The following is a 26,347-nucleotide window of genomic DNA, read 5'->3' on the forward strand; positions in this document are numbered from 1 at the left end:
GGGAGGAGGGAGGGAGGGAGGAAGGGGAGGGGGTGTGCGCGCGCACGCGCGGGGTGGGAGGGGTGGGGCGGGAGCGCGCGCGTGCGCAGCGGGCGGCCGTTGAGGGGGGTAACGGCTGCCCTGAGGTGGGCGCCCCTCAGGGTGAGCGGTGTGCCTCAGAAGTGTCCCTAACAACGCGTTTTGGTGTCTTCCCAGGTCTCCCAGAGAAGTCTTAAGTGCAGCACTGTGCATAAATAGACGAATATATTTACAATAAACTCCGTCGAATAAAGTTTCCCTTCAAAAAAAAAAAAAAAAAGGAGGGGTATTGTCTGTGTTTAATTAAGCATCCCTTTAATCAGCTATCATCGATGTAGTACATGACAGGGATTACATTTAATGTTTGACCCAGGCTGCCTTTGATCAAGGACAGGTGCTCCTCATGGGAGAAACAATGGAAAGTTGGCAAGAGAAAGTCGCCTTAAGTTGCCTTTGGGTGGTGTGTGGCCATATATAAATAAAAAAAAGTGAGGGTACTTTGTCAGAGAAGACCCCCATGGAAAGGAGGAGCGTGGCCCAGAGGGCCTGAAAAGGAGACAAGAAGGATGACACCACATTACTGCACAATTCATATACAGCGAGAATTTATTAGACGGAATATGAAATGTAACGAAGAAGCCAGCATTGGGTGTGCTCAATTTGTGGAAAATCCACCAATACCCAGGCCTGAATAAAAGCAGTGTTTCTCCCAAATGTGTGAGAAGTGGCTTACTGCACACCGCATGCAGGATCTGCTCTTCCAGACAGCACTGGCCCGGTGTGGTGGCCGCTTGTCTCTACAGAGTGCCCACCCCTATTCGTACGTCCTGCTTGCTCATGTGGACACTGCCCAGGTTTATTTGCCTACAAATTTACATCGTGATGTGTAGACCTCCCTCCATCACAACAATTGGAGAACAGTGTCGTGAACCTCGGCGTTAGCCAACCCATCAACCCCAGAGATTTCTGTTTTCCTATACGGATTTCTGGTAACAGATTCCTGGTCTAACAGACAGTCCACACAAGTAACTCAGTACTGGCAAGCTATATAGTGTAAACCTTCCACAAATATTCTTTTGTTAATATTTGAAATACTTATGAAGTGGTATTTTTGATTTAATAGTTTTGAGGCCTTTTAAAATTAATTTTCCAAATATTTTATTGTTTTCTACAGGTATTACATACGTTGGATCAATTGTTAGAAGGTGTAGCGACGTTGCTGAACAAAAAAGGATTTCTTGTGTATAGATCATATTCCCTGAGACACTTTGTTCTGTCTGTAAAATTCTCTCTTTATTAACTAAAACAGGAAACTGCCTACCTTGGTAAGTCTTCTGATTAGTTAAGTTAGATGTTAGGAAGAACTTCTTTACCAAAAGGGTTGTGAGGCATTGGAACGGGCTGCCCAGGGAAGTGGTGGAGTCACCATCCCTGGAGGTCTTTAAAAGACGTTTAGATGTAGAGCTTAGGGATATGGTTTAGTGGGGACTGCTAGCGTTAGGTCAGAGGTTGGACTCGGTGATCTTGAGGTCTCTTCCAACCTAGAAATTCTGTGATTCTGTGATTCTTTCTCGACACACTTCATTGAAGCACAGTTTGTCCTAGACAAATGGCAATTTTCAGCAGCTGCAGTTTTTGAAAAAGCTGATCATATTATTTATAACCCCCTGTATCAGCTCCTCTTTCATGCTTGATAATCTGCTGTGACTTTACAACGAACGCAGCAACATGCGGCCTCCTGCTTTCCTAGGGTAACCTACAGGATACTTTCCAGATGAAAGATACCTTAATCACTGAGCAGCCTGTAAACCTCCTGGAGGATGATAAAAGCTTTTTTTTCTAAATGTTACTGCTAGCTTTGTAAATTTAACACCATGTTTTCACATCCCTCTTTCTTAGGAACACGAAGCAGGTCAAGGTAGATTTTCTCACGTCCTTCCATGGAAGAGTAATTTGCTGAGCAGCAGGGATGTTGTTGTAAAGAAGCAAGCGTTCTCGTAAAGCATTAAACTCCAAAAACTTGGAAAAGCTCGGCTCATGGGATAGGATATGAGTAAACTTCCAGCTTTCCACACGAGGTGGCAGCATTTTGAAGCGCTGATTTCAGCGTGAACGTGCTAGCAAATGTCACTTTCTTAACTGAAAGAGCAAAATCTCCACAAGCTTTTCAGAAATGTGCTCTCTTCAGACGTTGTGGTGACTGTGAACAGGAGTGCTCGGGCACGGATTTACTGTAGGACTCGGGGGCTTGAGGGAGGAAGGAGGAACTGCAGTCACACAGAGGGAATATCTGGATAGAACAGGTGTAATCCTAAAAAGATTTGATGTTAATTTAAGCCCGATTTACCAAGTTTAACTGTAAAACTGATGGGGCGCCTGTTGACTGCAGCTAAGTGAAAAATTACTTGCTTCTAAGTTATGCCACACTCAGCGGTGGGCTCCAGCTCCTTACCTCATGCCACCCTTTCTCTAGCACCTTGCCCTGCTAGCCATGGAAATTTAACTTGCTGGGCTGGTAAAACCAAAAAGTTAAAGGCCGAGAGCCATATGACTTGAATTGGGGATACCAAGAGGTAGGGGAGGAGGAAGAGCAAGCCTCCTACTTTTGGCAGGAGGGAGCTGTTAGCATTGCTGTAGCTGCTGGTGAAACTGCAGCCCTAGGGCAGGATCCCGAGGTCAACCAGAGCAGCCCAGCCAGCACAGAGGTCCTGCAGCCCCTTTGACGCACTAACACACCCTGCTGGTTATCAGGCATCTCATCTGAGCAAGCAAGTGGCGAAGGCTCTGGGGAGACCTCCTTGCAACTTTTCAATACTTAGATGGGGCTTATAAAAAAGATGGAGAGTGAATTTTTACTCCGGTAGATAATGATAGGACAAGGAGAAATGGTTTTAAACTAAAAGAGGGCAAGATTTAGATTAGGCATTAGGAGGAAATTCTTCACTCAGTGTGGTGAGGCCCTGGCACAGGCTGCCCAGAGAAGCTGTGGCTGCCCCATCCCTGGATGTGCTCAAGGCCAGGCTGGATGGGGCTTTGGGCAACCTGGTCTGGTGGGAGGTGTCCCTGCCCATGACAGGAGAGTTGTAACCAGCTGACCTTTAAGGTCCCTTCCAACCCAAACCATCCTGTGATTCTCTCATTTTGCCAGTGAAGAACTGCTGCCCATTGTGGCTGCTGTTGCATTTGGCAGATTTTTTCCTTTTCTTCTCTTGGAATTCAAGTTAAAAACAAGACAACAACTATAAAAACTAAAAACATGCCTGGGATATTCTACAACAGATCGGCTGCTGTTGTAACTTTCCTGGCTGGCAGCAAGTGTTGCTACCCTACCTCGATGACTCTGGGAGTGAGTTTCCTCATTTTTCGCAGGGTGATAGTGCATCAGAATAAACTGGACTGGACTGGGACTTGTCCAGTTTGCTCGCATGTTGAATTTAAGAATCTTTAAGGAATTGCTTCATTTCATTGACTTCAGGGACCCAAACAACTGCCTGCTAGAACTCAGTTGGAAAAGGCAACATGCAGCTGAGAGGAGGTATGGAGAAGCTTCCAGAACCACATCCTGGGTGTAATTCTTGAAAACAGAGCCCTTTTCTAACCCCTGTAGCGATCAGCCTAGCTCGCAGAGTGATTGTGACAATCAGCACGTGGCTGTTTGGAGCTTGACACTCGCTGCCGTACTGGCATGACCTTGACGAGCTGCCTCAGGTCAGCAGCTCCCGCAGAGTCGCGTCCTGTTCTCCACAGCCCATGCCGGGTAAGTCTTGTAAAAGGCACCGCTGTGTGCCTTGGTTTCTAAAAAAAGCGCCGATCCTTCCTTTGTGCCGTGTGAGATACACGCCACGGGTTAGTTTCTGTGCACTCACAGAGCCATGCATTCCCTTCTGCTTTACATTTTCAGGCATTCTAGATCTGTTTGGCAAGAGTGAAATTAATACATTCAAATCTTGGGCTTTGTGTTCGGACACTGAGACAGCGTTGGTCCAGTGTGGTTCCTGGGTGACTGAAGGCCTCGCAGGTATCAACCATTCCTCGCCTTGGCTCCAAGAGCAAGCTGCAAAGAGGTAAATGTTTTGGAGCATTTACATCAGGCACACTGCTGCTAGCACAGGGATTACAGTCTCTCCAGTTCTTTCCAACTTTCTCCACTTCCTTCCAACTTCAGCCACAACCTGACTCAGAGCGAGGAGGAAAATTTTCTCGAAGAGGTACCTGCAGCCTTCAATTTCATTCTCCGTGTTTCCACCAACGCGTACAAGGTCTGCAGGTATCACGTAGCAGAAGTGCTTCTAGCACTTCTTACTTGCTGTTGTGTCTCCTGCAAGATCTGAGGTGGCTACACTTTGTGTTCCGGAAAATCTGACCTACAAAAGCTTGAAGATGCCCATAGTAAATCTGATTTTTGTCACTTTGAACAATGAATGTTCCCTAACAGGTTGTATGCAAAAGCACTGTACACTGGGGGTGGGGGACACACACCTTTAAACAAACGTCTTTATAGGCATTTATAAACACATTTAAAGAGAAACATCCCGTGTGGATCTCTACATGGGATTGGACCTAACTGAAATAAGTGCAAAGAGACACAAATTCTGCCACGTTACTTTTATTTAAACAGTAAGGTGTGTTTTTAATATAAGCGGTTTCATTTGTTATTCATAGCTGATGCTGAGTTTTGAACATACCGCACCTGAATAATGTTACAAATATAATACTCAATACACAGTTTATTGCTCGCTGTTTTTGCAGGAACATAACTTCTGTAATGGAAATGAATGTAAGGATGAATAAGGCACCCTACTAACATGTTGATTTCATCTGTTGCAGACACATGCACAAAATTTTGTTTCACTTTTACAAGTCACTTTCCTCGTTCTCCTTACCAGGGAAGAAGTTAGATTTTATTATTTGCACAAGGACCAATGCCTTGCCCTAAAAACTCAAAACCTAAATGCACTTTCTGATTTTTACTTTAACCTTCCACCTTACAAAACTAGCTTTCCTATAGCACATCCTGAATTCTTCTTCTAAAGACAAGAAGTATTTTTGTTCCTCCTTTGCCTTTGCTGTTACTAGGAAACATGCCTCGCAAGAGGACTGTTCGCATACTGCTTGTGACAGAAGACCTGACTTGCTTTTTTATCCACGTTTTCTTGTGGTTGCGGCCCTGCTCAAAACATAATAACAAAGACACCTTCACACTTTTACTGCCTGATCTTGTGTGGCTAGGCCCGAATCAGGCAGTAGAATGGGAGGGGACCTCCACAGAAGCTGGTTACAAGAGTTAATTTCAACGTGCCCTAGATCAGGACTTCCCAGCAGTTTCAAAATGCATCTAACTGTTCTTTTCCCTCAGGGACCCGCTTTGGCTCTCGCTCTGCTGCAGGGCTGAGGACAACACTCATCTCACAACCTCTTGCCGAGGTGCTGACAAAGGATCAAACAGCAAACCAGAGAGACCACCCCCCAGCTCCCACCTCTCCTTAAACACTTTGTTACACCCGTTTGAGAAATTATCTGAAACAACAGCAGAGACAATGGGTTCAGATTATTTTTTTTTTAATTTAAAACAAACTTTATGAATAGTTTTCTAATGCTCTAATGTTTATTCTTTAAAACTGAAATGTTCTCGCAGGGTAATATAAACATAACAGACAGAATAACTGAAATTACCAGTTATATGAAGTATGTATTACATATGTGATAACACCCGGCTATACACAAACATTGAAATGCAAAATGTCTTTCAATTACATAAGTTATTACAGTACTGGTTTAAAGGAATCTTTTGGTTATATGTAAACACTATAAATAAACTGTTTAAAAAATCATGTAAAATGAATATGGCATTGACATCGTTTAAAAAACAGTAGCTAGCCCTAAATCTGGATACTCTCAGGGTAAAACAGCACAAGCAGATCAGTCTAATGCTACGGAATAGTATGCTGCAATTTAGACTTATTTGAAGAACCAGTGCTTCTTCGTGTTCCTTCCTTTTGTTTTCATATTTTAAGATTTTCACCTAAGGAATAGATCAGCTTTAACTATGTGTGACAGGATAATAAACGCTATTTTGAGCGTTGCCATTCTAATATTAAAAGCCACCTACGTTAAGTCTCCTAAATATATAGTAGTTTAAATTAAAATCCTGAGGAATTACAATCTATTTACTCGATGGTTTTGGTTAAGTGCAATTTGATGTATGCAGAATGCTGTTTCATTTAAGGTCATTCTTAGTAAGGCATATTAAAAATAAATACAAAAGTGACAACATAATATTTAGTTTCTCGCTACAAAATCTTAGGCAAAAAATATTTTTGCATGTACTAATGGACTTCATCCATTTGCTGGCTTACAGTAGTTAAAATTTGTGCATTAAGCTTAACTGCCCTTGTCAGAATGTGCCACTGTGCTACAGTAGTGGTCCAAAGCTACATGCTAAAGATTTTGTTTCCATGCTCAAACACAGCTTGCACGAACTGCTTGAAGACTCTGTCCATGTAAGTGCACTTCCTTGGCCATATTCCTTCCAGAAAACCAATGTGGCCTCCGCAAGAAGTCAGAACCAAAGCCACGTTTGCGTTTTGTTTGGCAGTTTCTACTGGTATAGCTAAAAGGGTGGGGGGGAGAACTTTAAGTACTCATTCTTCTATGAAATGCCAGCCACCAAACAATTTTTCTCAAATGTTTGTCACGCTACATATGAATAAAAATGCACGTTTACGTTAAATGCATGTTTAAATGTACCGCAGGAAGACTTAGAACCATAGCTGTGTTAAAAGACATTTCTCTCTTCATCGTTAACTCACCTTTTTTGTAGGGTTTTCCTGGCTGCTGTAAAACTTTCAGAAACCATGGGTTCATCGTAACAGCACTCATGTTGATGCATATTTATGATTCGGTGCATGTCATACAAACAAAAGGGCAATCAAGCCTGTAGTTTTTAACCTTTGCTGCAATATTCGACTTTGGAAAAGATGAGGAACTTGGGAACTTAACTGTGAATCCCATTCTTTTCTTAGGGGACTGCAAACACAAAACTGTTAATAATGTCATCGCGAGCTAAAATTAAAGAAGGTTTTGGGTTGCCATCATCATTCTATCTGTACTGCCATACATTGACACTGCATGTTTAGAGCACGCCACGAAAACAAAGTGGGAGACAGTTCTCTCCCTGAGGAGCTCATCGTCTCAATACACCCAGGAAACAAAGTAAGAGGAAGACGAACAACTGCACAAGGACACTAAAACCTGTCCCACGTTATCCAAGAGGTTCGTGGTTCTCTACCGTACTGTGACCACCAGAAAATGCCTTAATGTTGAATTCAGATGATTAGAGCAGATACACCAAGGGGTTTTCTTCTACTGGGTTCGTTTTCAGCTCCCTGGCCTGGGTCACCACGCTAATACCAATATACAAACGGCAGCAGGCAGACTCAAATGAGCACTGAAAGCACGTGGATTTGCAAAGTATTTCAGGGTGGTGGGATGATGCTGCTCCTGTGAACCGGTTGACACAATGATGGAGCTTTATGGAACTCTGGTGTTTGTGCTCTTGGTGTAAAAATTAAGCTACTTTAAGTGATTTCCTCAGAAATTGTAAGTGCACCGGATATACTCCTGAACAAGCAGAAATCTCAAGCGTTTCAGTGAAGAATGCCTTTGGAAGTTCTAGTTTTGAAATAATGTACCTCATGGAATAGAGGGAAAAAAAATAAACAACACAAAATCCATGCAGATTTTTTGATTTTTCAGGCAGACAGAAAAGAAACAGCAGCAAAAGAACACATTTTGTCCAGAGAGGAGTAATAGAGGTTGCACTGAATTGTCAAAAAAAGGTTGTGATTCCACAAGAAAATAAATCTGATTTTAGGTCATACACTGCTAAATTAAAAATGCTTTGGCACTACAACAGAAAGCAGTGAGTCATTCACAGGACTTCTACTGCTGCCTTATTTATTAAAAAGTATTTCTGAAGAGAGACACTTAATAAGGGCTACTTCTGGGGGGACGGTTCAGATGTCCACATCTCCTTCTGACTGAACTTTCCTGCGAGATCTCCCCTCCTTTCTAGGGGTTTTTCTTTAACTTTTCTACATTGCTACCTCAAAGGTCCATGAGCAGTCGTTATCCCTGCGTATCTTTAGCTTCTTTATGCCCATGGTCCTTCCTTTCCTTTGGGTGCTGGCAGACTCATTGCCGTGTGCCTCCGATGCCAATTTGCCTTCATTTTCATCAGCTAGGGTAAAAGGCCAGCCAGGCAGGGCAAGGCGCACAGGACCCTGAATGCAATGACTGGACCTTGAAATAGATGGGCAGGGGCATGCAGGATGGATTCAGCATGGATGCTTAAACCCCTACATCGATTTGATCATTTAATAAATGATTTTGTTTCTTTACTAGCTGGAAGGAACTGTGTTTCTCACTGTCTCTACAAAAAGTCCTCGGATTTTCCTTTGTTCAGCTGGAAAACTGGAAATAGCATCTGCGGTACCTGGGCTTTCTATAGCACTGCAGAGGCAAGGCTAGAAAGAGAAGTCGAGGAGATAAAAGCACAGGGCCTGACAGCTTGGACAAGGTAATATAGCACAGGTTGGAAACCAGAGGTGCAGCAAACAATGTGCCAGCTCTTGCAATCCACAGCATGCCAGAGCTTCAGGCCCCAGACTCTGCAAGCACTCGCCTGGAGTCTTGCCTCAGTTACGCGTCCAGGAGTCTCCTGTCTGGCTCCCCTGGGTTCTCTGGGTGAACACCTCGTGGTGTATGAAGGTGTTGGCAGTGATTCATGTGAGCTTCTGCCTACTGCGAGGGTATCTGTACCTATCTGTATGCTGCTGGGGAAGGCGTGAGCCACACAGAGCTCTTGACGAATGTCACCTTCCCCATCCTGAAAGCTGGCCCTATGCCATCGCGCAGTCATTCACAACAGACTTCTGCCACAGATTATCGCTCATCAAAAGCTGCCACACGGTGATGGATATGCAGCCTTGGATTTCCATCCGCAGTGAAGATTTTTAGCAGCTGCCAAATCTTGTATCCCTGCTCTTACCTCCCCCACGGTGCACAGGAAAGCCTGCCCCCGGCACAGCCAGCCTTGACACAGCTGGGTCACCGTTTGTGTGATTCCTCCCCAGCAGAGTTCCTTGCTCTGCAGCTTCTCAGGAGAAGAACTGAACAATTCTGTGGTGCCCTCCAGTGCCAAAATGCAAATGATGCTTGGCAGCGGTGTGGTGCTTTTCTCAAGACTGCTTCCAGGGTCTGGTAGCCATCCACAAACAGACCCACAATGCGAGAGAGCAAATTCTGCAATGTAAAGGGCAGGCGAATGAAGCACTGGATGTGACGTGCTCTGGGTTACAGAGTGGCATGCCAAAAGGCACTACTGGTCATTTTTGCCCAAATTTAACCTCGTCCATCTGGTTCTACGGATCAAAATCTGTGATGCTGTTTGATCCAGCAGTGCACAGACTTGTTATGTGTTATTAGGACCACAACGTAAAAATGGGCGTGCAGAATTACCTTGTTCAACATCGGTGTGTTTTATGTACAATAAAGCAACACAATCAGTTGGGCTGTTTACGTAATTGGACACAAAATAACACACTCTAAGTTTGGATTCAGAGGGACAGAGAAGTTCAATACAACAAAAAGTTCAGGACAATGGCCGTTCAGACATGCGCTTACTTGGCATGGGGGATCAGGAGGGAGCTGGCAGAGTACCTAACTTCAAGGGTAGGCTTTCAGCTCGGGCACAGCACAGCACACACCAGCAGCAATGAGCTATGTGTTAGTGTGGTGAAATTTAAGTTGGATTTAAGTTGGACGCCTAATAAGCTGCTCAAAGTCTCTGAGGAGGAAAACGCCACTTCAGATGAAAAGTTAAATATGACGCTGGCAACGAATGCTATCATTCCGTCTGCTTAATTTGTCCCTTACAAAATAAAAGGGCTTGACTTGGTTATATTACACACTTCCTCAAACAATAGCTTGTTCCAATTAGTGATGGTGAGCGGAGTGTCACACGGTGAAGAAAGCATTTGCTTTCATTACTTAGTCATATGCAGTACGGGAACTGCATCCCGAAATTAAATTTCAGATGCATCAGCTGCCAAGATCTATGCACATTAAACATCAACATTAAGGAAGGAATGCAAATTAATTGTTTCTTCCTAATCCTGGGCTAGGATCAAAGGGTGTATTTTCACAATATGTTCAATAATGATTCCTGGAAAATACAAGATGTATCACAAGCTAGCTGAGAAGTGGCCAGGTAGTAAGAGGCAACAAAACCAGCATCTGTGCTTTTTATAGGAAGTCTCTCTTGAAGTCCCAATTGTGTAATGACAGAGGAGACTTGGGTTTGCATCCCCCAGACTCCGTTACAGGAAGGCAGGTGTGGCTGGCTGTATAAAGGCCATTTAATCACGAAGGAATTCTGGCACAGCTCTCTCCCTAACAGGTTCTCTAGGCCTGTTTCCCAGATGCCTGAAACCATCTACAGCTATCCACGAGAGCAATGGAAGGTAGCTTAAAAGCTGATAGGTATTATTAGGAGAGATGAAGCTTGATGAGGCATGAAACAACCAGTTCCCAAAGGCAGCAGAAGACTGGGGCTGGCTGAGAAGGCTAACCTGTGGCCACACACTTTCAGGTCAGAAGAGCAGTTGCCAGAATGAAGTCACCTCCCAGATTGACGCCAGACCTTTATGTTTGCTAGTGCAAGAGACAGCAGAAGCGTGAAGACGAGCGGCCTCCAGTACCTGGTGGCATCAGCCGTAATTCCTAGGCTGTTAATCAGGGTGCCCTTTGTCCCCTGCCAGCACAACTTTTCACCAACTAAAAAGGAGCCAAGGATACACACACGCGCGTGACAAAGTCATGCTATTAGCTGTAAATCAACCTTTCCTCCGGTAGCCCTTCCTGAGGCAAACTAGTCACCACCACGGCACTGGTGTACAGCCAACAGCATAACTCTGTGGAGAAGTAATAAATTGATGCCTATCCACCCACGCATTTTAATGGAGAAAGGCAGGTTAGGGTCTCTGCGCTTGCTTTAGTCTAACAGAGGTCCCAGTCTCAGTGGGAAAAAGGTGGAAAAGGTTGACATACCCTGTAGGGACACAGGCACGCTGTCTGGTTCACTGCTGCTGTTACTTGTGCTAACTAAACACCTTACTCCTGTCACAGTATTTTATTTTAGAATGGAAATTACAAACTGAGCTAGGGCTAAGCATGGAGGGGAAGCCATTGTTCCCTCTCTAAGACACCTGACAGGCAGAAGCATGGCACACTAGATCACCTGTCTCGTGTTACTATGGGAGAAGTCATCACTGGGATCCTAACACCCACCAAACTTTATCTTCAGGTGACTGGGCAGCTTTTACATTTGGACACAGATTTTAGGGTTCACTCTCATTTCCATGACAGTATATGCTTGTAACAGAAACCACAACTGGACAATTTCAAGAAAAAAATCCTGTAGAAGCCAGTAAATACAAAGGGATTAACTCTGTCTCAGAACATCCCCGAACTGTTAATTGTGAAAAGTAGATGCACTAGATGCAAATGTGGAAAGTAGATGCACTCCACTGGAATGGCCCTTTTCTCTTTGTGTCATATTTGTCTCCAACAGCTCTTCAAACTACTAGCAGTAACATGAAGTATGTGTGTCTTTTCTGTACGTGCTCTACGTATGGGCACGCATAACGAGTACATACACAACCCCTTCCAATTCCTTCATTCTTCTGTTTGCTGTTCTGATCTGTTTACTCGCTTCAATTCTGTGTCTCATTCTACAAGAATCTCACTTGTGGTGGCAGAAAAAAAACTTTCCTGAAATAAATCAAGTGACTGAACTTCAACTTTAAACATGGGAGGTCTTTACTACTGGAGACTGTGCTCATCACCTGCTCATTATAGCAGTTTTCCTCTACATTAACTTTTTTGTTCTCTCTGGTCTTCTCAGACACTGAAACCAATACACAGACTGCAGGAACAATCAGATCTTTTTTAAGACAGTTAGCAACAGGATTACAGATCAAAAGCAAAATGTTCATAATACTCATGTGGCTGGCTGAAAATAGAAAGAGGAAGGAAAACAGGGTTTTCAGCCTATCAGTTACTAGCTGGTATTGCTGCTTCATCCACTTAGCTTTTTATTAATTTCACTGTGCCTCCTTTGAGAAGCTCACCTTGCCTGTATCTCTTCCTTTACCCTAGATTCTGGTCCACATGCTAACCTACATGTTTTCTTACTTTTTCATTTTCAGGCACCGGAGTTTATGTCATTGGGATCATGAGCAACAACAGCTGAGAACTTCAAGTCATCTGAAGCATAAGCAAGTCCCGGATACTCTTTGTAGGGACTGGCTTGAAAAATGGTAATGAAAAATACTTGGTTTCACTTTTGTTCAATTCTGAATGTCTACAATCCAGACATACGTATCTGAGTTCTTCTTTATAGGCTGCTTCCATACTTGGTGAATAGGAATGGGCACTTTTGGGAGCAATATACCTGGCATCTTTCTTATAGTGAAATAACTCACATCCTACACGTGCATATTTCTTTTGACTATAGAGCCTACCTACTAAGGACTAGTGACTGCCACCCCGTGTGCTCCTGCATTCTGTTCTAATCAGGCATCTCTATAATCAGCTATTTTGCATGTCTTACACTACATAAATTGCAAGACTGATCCACTCCTGGAGGTTGTGATCCTACATGCAAGTAATATTTATATAAATCTCCACACATAGTTCATTTTCAAACCTGTATAGTTGGTCCTAAAAGACTGCACAAACAGGGAAATATATTTTAAAAATCAGAAACTTACCATGACCCGGTGAGAAAACATCATCCACAGAGTTCAGACATAACACTGGAATTCCTACTGACTTCAGCTTGCGACATGGGCTAGCGTCTTCATAGTAATCATCAATTGTACGGTAGCCAAACATGACTGAAGTGAACTGTTTATCAAATTCTCTAACAGTTCTAGCCTGGAATATAGAATTCAAATAGGGAATATGTCAGCATTTGGAAAACAGCATCAAGCTAAATCAGAAGCAACATTTCCACATACCTTCATCACGAGATCCATGTCAAATAATTTTTCCAGCATTTGTCGATGCCTAAAGAGAAAGCAAGAAAAATTGGAGGACTTGTTTTCTGCAGTAGAAACAGAAGTCCCCTGCTTTACAGATACATTTGAAGAAATAACTTCCTAACAAGAACATGCTTGTTTTTAATTTTCTGTCATATTCAAAATCTGTCTGGAATCCAAGAGCAGAAGAATTGTTCATTCATACGCAGGCACATCCAGCAACATAGTCAAAATCCACATGACAAAGATGCCAAAGATAAGAAAATTAAGTATTTGGAATATAAAATACACCCTAATTTTATAAAGCAAAGGATGAACTAGCCCTTTCCATGCTTTTGCAGTCAAAGCTGACTTAAAAGAATTAGTATATAAATATATACACGTATAAAACTCAAACTCAGTATGTACAGATGTCTAAAAAATTAAAGCGGTTCACTTCATCCATAAATCTAGAAGTGCATTGCTCTTGTGCTGACACCCTTGAAGAGCAGAGAAATTTAGTCACATTGATAACAATCTTTTTTGCAAAAATCCTTTTGATTTCAAATCCCACAGAATGCACACAACTATGTGAAATGTCATAACGGCATTAATTTTGCCAATATTATTGTACCTGCTGTAGATCTCATGCTAACATCCTTCCACCTTGCCAAATAGTTCAGAAGGCAACTCACCTGCTGATGGAGGATTGTAGACAAGTAGTCAAGTAATAGTTGAAAAGAAGCCAGTTTAGTGGCTTCTCCAGAGACTCTACAGACTCAAAAACATTCCAACCCGCAGAGAAAATTGCAGCTGCCATTAAAGGAGTGTCTCTGCCAGTTTTGCCCAGGTAATTTAAAAGAAGCATGCTACAAACAGAAATGAAAAACAGAAACATATATACTATCAAGTTGTTTGCTTCAATCTAAAGCAAATATAACAATCAGCCACCTTTTTGTCTTTTTTCCACATAGTTTCTTGTATCAGCCTTACAGTTGTGCCTAATAGTTCTACAGGGTAGTGAATGTCATCAATATATGACTCATGAAGTTTGCTTTCTCTCTACGTTCAGAGAGGAGCTGAGTGCACTGTGTAGGATGTAGGTAGGAGTGCATTTAAAAATAAAGAGAGATGTACCAGTCTTATTGTATCACCGAAGGGGAGAAGGTCAAGTAAACGTACTTTACTCATGGAACGGGTATACTTAATTGTTAGTAAGTTTTGCAATTTTACAACTCAGTCTTCCTGATCTGGTAAATCTCATCAGTCTGCCTGATAAATGCAAGCCACCCCTGGCATGCCTGCCCATTTGAAGAAGCTATCTTTTTAGTTGAAGGTTGAATACCTTTCCCATACCTCATGCATATGCGAGTACAAAGAATGAAATGAAAGACAATTAATAAAACTAACAAAATTATGAGCTAAATAAATGGTATAAAACTTGCCTTTCTGACCAATTGCAACTTACAGTCTGTATTGAAGATGTATAATTGAGTTGAAAAAAGGGAGAGTTCACCAGTACCTGACCCTTCAGATGTTGAAAAATTAAATGACCAAGAAGGTAGTAAAAGAAAAATAGCAACAGAAAAGCTGTCTTACTTTACTGCCTGAGGCCTCAAGGTTTCCAACCAGCATTTTAACGCCGAGTCTTTAACTCAAAACATTATAAGCTCCACGACTTAATACAGCTCCCTGGAACACCAACACTCTATACCTTAGCTTCATCTGTCATACTGCAGGAGACAGCAACCTGTAGCAAAAACATCACGTAACCACCTTCCAGCACAGAGAATTTATCCCCGTGCACTACCTACCAAATTATAGGATAGCACTGCAAAAGGGAGATGAGCTCCTACCAACTCGCCAGCAGGTAGGAACCAGCTGGAAAAGAACATCAAATGCTGCTTGGGAATGTGCATCTGGAAACTACTCAGGCAGCCAAACCCAATGAGGAAAGTCACCTGTTGCACAAATAGGAGTTAGGTAGCGTGCGTTCCCTTTCACCTACAGGACAGGAGGAACCTATGAACCACTGGTCTGTACTCTCTAAGGATAAAATTGAGTCATAAATCAATAAAAATGTTGCAGCAGTAGCAACATTTGTGAATGGAATGCTTATTTTACTTCTCAATTGGGCAAACATGTCCTATATAACTTAACTGGGTCCTCACAGTAATTTGAAAAAGAATAAATTATGAAAATTGTTGTAAGATGTGGATGATTTGCACAATATGCCTCTAGTACGGCATATGCATCTCTGCTCCTGCCTAATTTTAAACATGTAAGTGCTCCAATTAATTTTGAAGCATGGAAACAGTCCCCATGTGGACTCCAGAAGAAGTTCAAAAAGGAAGTATCATGAAGGTGGAAGAGGGGTGGGGCTGCCTGAGAGAAACAGTCATTGCCCAAGCATTCAGGGGATGCAGTTTGGAAAAACTAAGCTCATCTGGAATTGGAATTAGCACGTGATATGCAGGACAGCAAGAAGGGCTTCTATAAATAAAATGGTACCAAAAGAAAGGCTTGGAGCAAGCAACAACCACTCCTTACCCCTCAGCACTGAAGCCAGTCATTATCATCACAAAAGGCAAACAGATCACTCGAGCATACTTTGTTTTTGTTAAGTCTGGTCACCTTCTCATCCTTCCTATGACTGGAAATGGCTTCCAGAGGATTTCCCAAAGAACCGAGGTTAGGCTGAGCATCCTGTATTCCCTCCTGGTCTACCACTACGGAACAGAGCAGGGAACCTCATGACAAAAATATTTGTAAAAGGCCAAGGCTACCTTTTTTCCCTGTCTCTACTGCTGAAGTCTGCCCTCCAGCCTTCCAGATCCCTGAGGCTACTGGCAGAGCGTGGAAAGGTGAAGTATTACTCACAGCAGAGGAAGATTGACTTAGGGCCCAGTTATGCAAACTGGACATATACGGGACCAGGTGTGGTGCACCAAAGCTCCGGAAGGAGACAGCCAAGGTTTTTGTAAGCCTATCGTTTTGAAATGCTGCAGCAATTACGGGATAATCCTGGAGCCTGGAAAAACACAAATGTCACGCACATCTACAAAACCAGGAGAAAATACTGTCTGGTTAGCCTAGTATCAGCACTATGGGACTACCCTCTGGAAGCTGTTTCCAAGAACGTGGAGGTTAAGAAGGTGACTGGTAACAGCCAAAGTGGACTTACTGAGGACAACACATGCCTGAGCAACCTGACTGCCTTCTATGACAAGCTGACTGCTTTCCTTGATTAGGCAAAAGGAGTAGAGGCTGTTTATTTTGACCTTGCAAGGTTTTTGACAACCTTCCACGTAGCCGAACTGGAAACGACAGGGTGACAATAGGTGACCTGCAATGTGGGTGGAAAACTGGCTCAGACCACCAGGCTGAGAGGGCTGTGGAATAGTTCCTAGTGGTGTTACTCAGGGGTTAATACCGGGGCCAAGAATGTGCAACATCTTTATTAACAACTGGATAATGAGATGGATTGCACCCTTGGCAAGCTTGCAGGTCGAATTGTGGGGAGTGGCTGGTGCACTGGGCGACAAAGCTGTCATTCTGAGGGACCTCAACGGGCTGCAGAAATGGGCTGGCGGACACACGGCAGAGTTCAACAAAACAAAACACGAAGTGTTGCACCCAAGACAGGTTCATGACTGGAGAAACAACGGCACTGCTGGGAAAGACCAGGGCAAGCTGAACACAAATCAGCGATTTGTGCACCCTTGCAGCAGTGAAGATAACTAACAACACTCTGTGCTATGTTAGCACAAGCAAAAACAGCAGGTCTAGTGAAGTAATTTTTTCCCTGTACCTGGCACTTACGAGACTATCTGGAGTTGTGTGCCCAATCTTAGACTTCCCAGAAAGATTGACATTGACATACTGAAGAGGGCTGTATGTATTCGTACTGAAGACACTAGCAAAATCCCAAGGGAAAAAGAGTGGCTTAACTGACTTACAGGGCTTCCAGGTTATTCATTTGATTATTAATCACATTATTGTTTGAACAAATCTGTATTTATCCCAAAGCTCCTGCAAGTCATTAGAAGATTAATGTCAACAGACAATTTATCAGAAAGAAGGGCAGTCTCAAAAAAGTGACTCCTGTCTGCAGTACTTTTAATGGAAGTTCTCGAGTTTCTGTTAAAGAGTCTGGCTGAATATTTTTCCTAGTTTCTAGCAGTGATTTTTCTAACAACTGTTCTATCACTGTCTGTTCTAGCTATGCTTTCTGGAGAGAAGCCAGGACACAGCAAGTCTTAATACCACGTTATAATCAACCCATACTGGTTTCAACAACAGTACTACTTCTGGCTTCTGAGCCAGACAGAGCAGATAATCACCTCTCTTCCAGCATAACCTACCCCCACCCTTCAGAACCCAAAGAGAATGAAGATAAATCTTCTAATATCCAGGGATTGCTAAGAAACACGGTACGTTAATTCTAGTTCCTATTTTTTAGCCCTCTGTTCCAAAGACGGGCTCCGTAGCTTCCAAAGATTTTATTGCCCACCTGTTTGTCTATCAATCTGTCTGTGTTTCCTGTCTTCTCTCCCAGACAGCTTCTGAATGCTGGCCACTTTCCACCTTACTGGACACAAAGCTAAAAGCTTCGAAGGCGTTAAGCTTCTAAGAGCCTTCCACATATTGACAATTACAGGCAGACTGAAATTAGTCGCAGTTCGGTAAGTACCGTAAGCACTGCAGAGTAATCATTCACAGTCATGCTACAACAGTCCTATTTATGATCATAGTTAAGCTGAGACTTCTCTTACATAATACCTTACCCTCCCATAGAAACACCGGCTGCCATGAACGGAGCTGAGGGGTGCAGGCTGTGGATGTGATGAATAACTGCCTCTAAATCCTCTGTGTTAGCTGCACAGTAAGTCCTCGGTGTCTGTAAGGAGTCATAGGGAAAAACACCGTCATAAGCTTTTTTTAATCATCCTTTAAGGACAAAGAGAAATGTACAGCAGTTCTTTTATATAATAAGATAAATTTAGCGTGAAAGTGCACTAAATGGCAAACATCTCAGGAAGAGGGGGAGGAAGGAATTATACTTGCTATCATTACAAAACAAAACAGGTGATAAATATATTCACTATCTGCAATCACCAAATCATTAGATGAAATCTGAACACAGAGTCACTAGCTAAACTAGATAGGCACTGGTATTTTTGAAATACCCTACAGAAATAAAAACACATAATAAAGGCTGTAATTTAGAGAAAAGAAAGTTATAATGACAATTTGACCATCTTCACCCACATTCAAATGCAAAAGAAAAGATCAGACTTCAAGTTCTGTCAGCTGGCATTTGAAAAATATCCAGTATTTAGCTTCTATACACGATACAAGCAAATAAATAGATGGATAAATTTACCAGTGCTGTTTACTTAATTTACTAACACACTAACAAAAGCAATGAAACATATACATTATCCCTTTTCTGTCTAGCAGCAGCAGCATCTCTTCAAGCCTTGAGTTGGAAGGCAGCATGACTTCCATGGCCATCCCTGGGATTTGGATATCCCCCACACACACTCACTTGAAGGATAAGCATAGCTTTGGAGCCTCACCTGCACAGACAACTGCTACAGGCTACAATCTGCAGACTCTTCTGCAGCAGTGTAAGGGAGATAAACACTTTTAGGTGTAAAACACAGTAAAAGTAAGTTCTCTAGATTTCATCTACAGCAAGAGATTTTAACTATACAGTTCTTACTAAACATGTTAACAACCCTGACTTAACTCAAGGTAGAGGCTAGCCTGCCAAAATTAAGTACAAGCATTAAAACTAAAATATAAAAATATTTAATTATGAGTTGATTGAACGTATTTGTTGCCTGAAGCAACGCTGTATTTTAAGGTGCTTTTATTTTTTTTTTTTTTTAATTTGCTCTCAGCTAAACAGGCTGGATATTTGTGGACAATTTTAACAAGTTTAATTAAAAGAAGGTAATTACCTAAAGTACATTTAACATGAATAATAAAATGTTGAAGTCACAGATTAAAAAAAGGAGAGAAAAGCTAAATCTGGATAATTAAATCTGAAGATGTTTTCCATTTATGTTGCATTTCCAATTCTCATCCACATGAATCACTGTTCCCTTTATTACATCCTATTAATTACAAACGGTGTGAATGTGTTTCATTTTAATTAAGTTGTCAAGTTTACAAGGAAAAATAAATTATTTTTAGTACCTAGGGTCTAATGTATTCCAAGTTAAAGTATATTTGATTAAAAGTTTATAAAACTACAGAGGGAAGTTGCATTTTAATTTCAGTTAATTCCTGATACTTCAATGTATATCTATCTACTCAGCGTACAAAGATATTTTGAAACATCATCTTAGCTCACATTGGCTGCGGTCATCCAATATTTGAACATTCCATAATAAAAATTCACAGTAACTTTCAATAAAAATGTTCTTCTCATTTGTTTAACTGATTCTTTAAATAGTTATTGTAGACTGTAAATTTACATCTATCTTTAAAGAGACTAGTAGAAGAATTACTTGCTTGACTATTTCTACTGTGTTGCCCAGCTATGCCTCAAACTCATTAACTAGGGATTTTATATTAAAATGTAGAAACCCCCTTACAGAAAATGCTATAATTTCAGCTGGTTTGCTTCGCAGTAAGATCTTATAATGCTTAAATATGTAAATCCGATTACACTAAAATACACACAATGCATCCAAACAAGAGATCTTTTCTGTTAGCGATTCAGAAATTCGTCAATAAGGACTTTGTGTGCCACAAAACTGCTTTGTAGATCCATCTCCGAAAGTATGCAGAAAACTACTCTAACATAGCAATATTTGCATTGAAACATTTTATCTGATTATGGGAAAAACATTCCGAGCTTTTAAGGCTGAAGCAAGGGGATTAAAAAATGCAAAACAATACTTGGTATTATGCACACTCATACCAACTTCAGACCTGTCAACAAAACGTATAGGAGCAAACGAGGCTTATTCAGCAGTATTTCATCTTGCTTTGTGCCGAGATGCAGAAAACGTTTCGCTTCACGATTTCATCATCTGTGGAATTGCCAGTTATCTCTAAGCAAACGTGATTTGTATGTCCCAGAAATAATTAAAAAAAAAAAAAAATCTGCTGGAGCTAAGCTAGTATCGTAATTGCTGAGAAAAATACAAAATTAATTTTCAGGGTATGACTACCCGTATAAATCGGATTCGTTAATTCAATACCACATAATACGGGTCAATTTAATGGCATGGCTTTTTAACCAAATCATAGCTTAAATGTCTATTGGCAATTGGGAAAGTAATTGCCACTGTTTATATTCTGATTTATAAGTTAAAACAACAGTAGAAAATCACATTGAGTGAACAGAATTTCTTGGACGTATACGTTTTAAATACCTTGGTGTTTTGAGGAAGAAAAGTATAAGGATTGCTCACTTTACTGTCACAGATGCTGGTAATTTAAGTGATTTCCTAGAACAAAATGTTCACAAAACAATTGTGTTGACCAGCTGGTCTCTGAGTTTTAAAATAAAAGATATACATTGGCATGTTACTGATTTACCAGATAACTAGATTCTCTTCTCTGCATCTTCAACATATGCTATGAGCTCCTCTCAGTTAAATCCAGCCTTACAAATAGGCACTGATGATTACATATATACATCCTGCTTACACATAGAAGATGTTTATCTTAAAAGTCATCCTTACCAAAAGATCCTCACCAGCAATTCCACGGTTGTTAAAAACCACGCACCTAAAAATTGAGAAAGCAAACTGAGTTATATAGATTGCTCGTCCACCTGAAAAGGACAACTTACACCAAAAACTGAAAACACATAAAGAAAAATGAGCCAGTTCGATGGATAAGTTCAGCAGATAAATAATTTCTGTCCTAAAAATGCTAAAATCTGACATGTGCAGAATGACCCTTATACCACTGTAGTCGGTGGGACTCTATGTGAACTCTGTGCTTTGTCAGTCAAGGTCAGCCTGCAGGACGAGAACCCCTGGGGTTACCGGAAGACGGAATATGGCTCATGCTCTGCCTGAGCTCAGAGCTGGCCAATTATGAGCCATAAGCTATATTTAGATGGGTTAAAGGCATGAAAAGATACTTTGGTATCTTTCAAATGTTGCTGTTTAAAAAAAAAAACACTCAAGTTCTCCTTTATAACGTTATAATTTTCATTGTTAGGTAATCAGATGCAGGTATTTCCTTCAGGAATACTTAAAGAATTAGTTCGAAGAAGTTGTTGATTTGGGATCTCTCTTCCTCTAGTATTTTTACAGGTAAGCTTTAAAGTGATTTTAAAGGTAGTTTGAATGGTTAAAGCACTGTTTTACTTCCAGAATTTAGTAGAGCAGCTCCCCAAACCCCCAGAGAACAGATAGCCAGAAATATACACAGGCACTCGCACACACACATATATTTGAAGAACATTATGTAGCCTGTAGCAGACACCAATCTGCAATTGCAAAATGCAATATTCCAAATAGGGATCCTGGAACAATGACAACGTATTTTAAAGCACAGTGGCAGGAATATGATTACATAAAGGAATTTACTCGTTGACTAATCCACTTATTTTACCCAATTCTGACCAGAAGCCGTAATAACAAAAATAAATTAAGCAGTGACAATTCAGAGGTGACAAACCTCCTCCTGAAACACCAGCAGGAGTAGGTTGGCTCCCCTTTCTGCACTCAGGGACTTGAATCAAGCAATCTTGGCACTCAGCAGCTGACCTCCTTCGAGGCCTTCTGCCAGCAACCCATCCATACAAGTCTTTGTGGAGCTGAATACAAACCTCTTCTCAAGAAAGCACAAAAGTAACGCGAGTGCTGATGTTACAGTTTAGGACACAGCAGCAAAGACCTATGCAGACGTAGCTTGCCTTCACTGCAATTTCTGCAGCATGTCTGCAGATACCAGAGCAGCCCTTCGGAATTTACTGCGGGTTACATAATGTGGTTATTATTATTATTACTACTGCTTTCTTATATAAACTATTTTTTTTTAGATCTCATTTGCGTTAGGAAGACACCTTCTACATATACATACTTAGCTGTGATCTCACACACAAAATACACGCAATGAAGGGTGACAGCACCTATATCCCAGTGTTTCGCTCTGATGGATCATATGAAGAATGTAGGATTCCTTGCTCGTTCCTGTCAGACCAGGCAATAACAGGACAGTAGGTCTTGTGCTGGCATCCGGATAATATAAGCTGTCATTATTATCAAACCAATCCAGCGAAATCTGTCCTCCATCTGCTGTTCTAATGAGCTCACTGAAAGGCACATTTCAAGACAACAATGATTAGATTTAAAAAATAAATGCGTACTATTAAGAGTGCTTAAACTGTAAAAAATACCAGGTATAAAATCTGCCTCATTGATTAGGTTTTAATGCTGCAAGTACCACCTAATCATGTTTGCACATTCACCATTCACACAGAGCCATACCTCTAGCTGACATGAGTTAGCACACTCAGTTCATGGCACAATTCCAGTTTACAGTAAACGAAGAGCTGGCCTTTCATCACTCACTGCTGATGGACTGGAAGCTTGTAACTAATGTGACTTTTGGCACTGCCTTTTACTGTATGTGGGCTTGTGTCCCGCAGCTTTCCTTTGGGTGGTCTGAGAACCTTCTGGCTCTGCTTTGGGCAACGTGTTAACCATCTATCACGTGTCTGTTGTTGTTCTTTTTGTTTTACTTTCTCTTTACCCAAAGAATAAGCACATATGCTGGATGGCACTTTGTTATGTTTTTAACATGTGGAAGACAGACAGACACTACATCTTCACAGCTTCAGTGAAGCCAGAATTTCACACTCTCATCTCCACAAACTTTGCTAGCATACATGCTTAAAAAATACAACTTAAGAATCAATAAATGTGATCCCATCCCAAGAAGCTAAGCATGTCTTCAACCATGAGAGGAAGGTTACAGTCCTTTTATAGTCCTTATATATATATGTATATATATGGAGAGAGAGAGAGAAACATTCAACATCTTCCCCATTCTCCAGCAATGAATGTATTGTATGACACAGGAACTACCAAAACTGAAGTTTACTTCACATTTGATTTTTCATTTGAAAGCACAATTTTCATAGCACCTACTCCAGACTTTAAAGCTTATCAGCCTTGTTGGACTCATTAGGTCAGCTTTACCCTTTCTTAGTAAAGGGCAGGAGATGCAATGCTGGTGTGTGCTGCCAGCACAATCTCAAATGGTGCGAATGAAGCACTGCCCCATGGAACTACGTTTCTTTCCTCACAAACCTCGAAATGGAGAGCATACAAGAAGGGCTACAAAAACTGGACATGGCCATACCACTGAAATGTTTCCTAGTTACTAAAACTAAGGGAAGCTGCTAAATGCTGGATCTATTCTACCATGCAAACAGAGCTGAAACAACTTGTGCTGCGTCCAGGTTCCGGAGTATAAAAGTACTTCTCCTTAGCTCTTGTGCCAAATGCCTCACTTGCCAGACTGAGCCTCACTTCTGTGTGAGAAGAGATCAGCTGAGGACAAACAATATATATAATTTTTTGCCTCTTAGAATGTAGGCATCAAAGAACACAAGACAGACCTGATAGGTGAAAAATTAATCTGAAAATCCCAGGAGTCTGATATATTTAAAACTGGGCTGAAAGTGGCCATGCGATGGTTAAGGTTGAATGTGTTGGTTGAATGGACAGAGAGAATGACAGCATGACCCTTCCGAAATGATGGCATTCAATCGCCAAAATATTTGACGCACCAGATGACTGTGCTGCCATCCAGAGAGACCTCAACAGGCTGGAGGAACTGGCTCACAGGAACCGCATGCCAGTCAACCAAAGGATGTGCCAAGTGCTGCAGCTGGGGAGGAACAGCCCGAAGCACCAGGACATGCTGGGGGCTGCCTGGCTGGGAAGCTGCTCTGCAGGGCAGGACCTGGGGGTCCTGGTGGACAACAAGTTGAACATGAGCCAGCAGTGTGCCCGTGCAAAAATAGCTAATGGTAACCTGGGCTACGTTAGGCAGAGCACTGCCAGCAGGAGGGAGGTGGTGATCCTTCCCCTCTGCTCAGCACTGGTGAGGCCAGCCCTGGAGTGCTGGGTCCAGTTCTGGGCTCCCCAGTACAAGAGGGACATGGACATACTGGAGTGAAGTCAGCAAAGGGCCACCACGATGATGAAGGGGCATCTCTCCTCTGAGGAGAGGCTGAGAGAGCTCAGGGGGATCTTATCAATGTGTATAAATAGCCGAAGGGAAGGAGCAGAGACGTCAGAGCCAGGCTTTTTTCAGTGGTGCCCAGTGCCAGGACAACAGGCAAAGGGCACACGCTGGAACACAGGAGGCTCCCTCTGAGCACCAGGCAGCACTCCTGTGTTGTACAGGTGACTGAGCACTGACACAGGTTGCCCAGAGAGGTGGTGGAGTCTCCTCCTTGGAGATCTTCAAAAGCTGCCTGCACAGGGTCCTGGGCAACCTGGTCTAAGTGGGTTAGCCCAGTTTCCTCCAGAGGTCCCTTCCCACTTCAACCAGGCTATGAACATACAACCACATCAAGTCCTGTATTGCCACCAGTAGTCCAGTGCTCCCTGAGCTATAACAGGGCTCTGTGGGACCTTTTAAACCCACTGCATGCTGAATCCAGGACAGAAATGGTTCCAAGCCTAGGACGGAGTTGCAAAGAGAGGCATAAAGCAGATACATGGGCACACACTTGAGCAATGACAGTCGCTGTGACACAGAGCAAGGTAACCTCTGGCTACAGAATCGATCAGTTTCCAGAAGAAAGGCACTTACTTTCTGTACTGTACTTGGGGTCTAGACGTGATAAAGGGACGTAGGAGTGTCTGCACCCGGCCTTCCCAGCACCAAATCGTGGGATAGTAAGTTTCTGTCACAACAGGGCAATATTCCTCCAGAAAGCGGCAGAAACGTTTGTTGCTGGCCACCAGCTGGGGTTTCTAGGAAGAGAGACTACAGTCAGGCATGGGCGTTCATAGAAAAAAAAAATATAATGAGAGCCTGTTTCAATCTTCTCCCAGTAGACTGTTTTTGTTAATTTATTTACTTATAAGGCTTTTTCTTTTCATGGTAAGGAGATATACAAACATAAGCTTTGACAGCACACGCTTGCAGTACCTAGTTCAGCCTGGTAGGACTCTCCTCCTCCCATCCCACAGTGTGGTGCCCAGCTGCATAGGGTACTCACCTCTAATAACGCCCAGCATACAGGTATTTTTCTCACAGCCTAGATTTGCACAGAGGAATTGGGGTGGCAATCATCACACCCCGCATGGGGTTTGAGCAGCCACATTTCTTAAACTTCTCTTCTAGGGTCTCCAACGTGCACGCGTTAACAGGAGGAGAGAGGACAAGTGGCGAGAGCTGCTACGCACACGCAGCGGCGGCACCACGTCCTCCTGACCCCTCGTTTTCTTCCTCTGACGAAAAGAAAGCATCCTTTTGTGAGGAAGGCTGCCTTCTCAGCCCGTCTACGGAGGCTTGTGGCACCCTGCGAGCCTTCAGCAGCCCGAAATCTCTCCACACGCGCGTTTCTCCTTGATGGAGCGCTCAACGAGGCGCTCTCCCTCTTGCTCCAGGGGCCACTTTCCACAGTCCCAAACGCTTTGAGAGCTCCCAAACGCTTTGATCACCTCATCCTGAAACCACTCCTCAGCAGGTGGACAGGAGGCACCACAGCCCTCGCCACACGGCAGCGGCAACCCGAGGGTCCCCAACCCGCCACAGCGGGCGGCGGAGCCCCTTCCCCTCGCCCTTTCCCCTTCCCCTCGCCCCTTCCCGGACCAGGGGGAAGGGAAAGCCTCGTCCCGTTCCCCCGAGGGCCCAACACCCGGCTAGGCACGGCTCGGCAGGGCCGCCCCCTCCACAAGGACGCGGTGCGGGCTCCGTGCAGAGCCCCTCCGGGCGCGGCGGCGGCGGCGGCCGCCATTTGAGGAGCCGCCGCTGCCTGCCTGGGGGCTGCCACCGCCGCTGTCCCCCGGAGGGTGGCCGCCCGCCCTCCGGCTCACCTTGGCGATGCTGCTGAGGTAGTAGCAGGCGTAGGCGACGCCGAAGCCCAGCACCAGCGACAAGCCCACGCCGGAGCCGAAGAGCCCCACGCGGACCTGGCTCTCCAGGTAGAGGGACAGCTCCCGGGTCAGCACCTGCCAGTCCATCCCGCCGCCCCCGCTGCGCACCCCCGGGCTGCCGCAGCCGGAGCTCGGCGGCCGAGACCG

At 43.1% G+C, this 26,347-nt stretch overlaps 1 protein-coding gene across 2 annotated transcripts; it reads right to left on the reverse strand.

Annotated features, from left to right (window-relative positions):
- Window positions 1-4,608: 4,608 nt before the first annotated feature.
- ABHD3 (abhydrolase domain containing 3, phospholipase) lies at window positions 4,609-26,347 on the reverse strand. Of its 2 annotated transcripts, XM_032180732.1 has the most exons (9): window positions 26,141-26,347; window positions 24,909-25,072; window positions 22,210-22,392; window positions 20,807-20,852; window positions 17,888-18,000; window positions 13,796-13,969; window positions 13,101-13,149; window positions 12,852-13,017; window positions 4,609-6,628 (listed from the first exon to the last, which is right to left on the reverse strand). In XM_032180732.1, the coding sequence occupies exons 1-9, from the start codon at window positions 26,285-26,287 to the stop codon at window positions 6,450-6,452; spliced, it is 1,221 nt and encodes a 406-aa protein (XP_032036623.1). In that variant the 5' UTR covers window positions 26,288-26,347; the 3' UTR covers window positions 4,609-6,449. The 2 variants fall into 2 exon arrangements, with proteins under 2 accessions (XP_032036623.1, XP_032036624.1); XM_032180733.1 differs by lacking the exon at window positions 13,796-13,969.

This window comes from Aythya fuligula, chromosome 2 (genome assembly GCF_009819795.1).
Source record: "Aythya fuligula isolate bAytFul2 chromosome 2, bAytFul2.pri, whole genome shotgun sequence".
Classification (NCBI taxonomy): domain Eukaryota; kingdom Metazoa; phylum Chordata; class Aves; order Anseriformes; family Anatidae; genus Aythya; species Aythya fuligula.

What these genes read in the sequence shown, in the direction of transcription:
- ABHD3 (XM_032180732.1), bottom strand. Translation starts at nt 26,287, where the DNA reads ATGGACTGGCAGGTGCTGACCCGGGAGCTGTCCCTCTACCTGGAGAGC. An exon ending in CCCCAAGTACAGTACAGAAA is followed by an intron (nt 22,393 to 24,908) that starts GTAAGTGCCTTT and finishes TGTGCCTTTCAG; the next exon opens with TGAGCTCATTAGAACAGCAG. An exon ending in TGTTTTCTCACCGGGTCATG is followed by an intron (nt 6,629 to 12,851) that starts GTAAGTTTCTGA and finishes CCACCCTTTTAG; the next exon opens with CTATACCAGTAGAAACTGCC.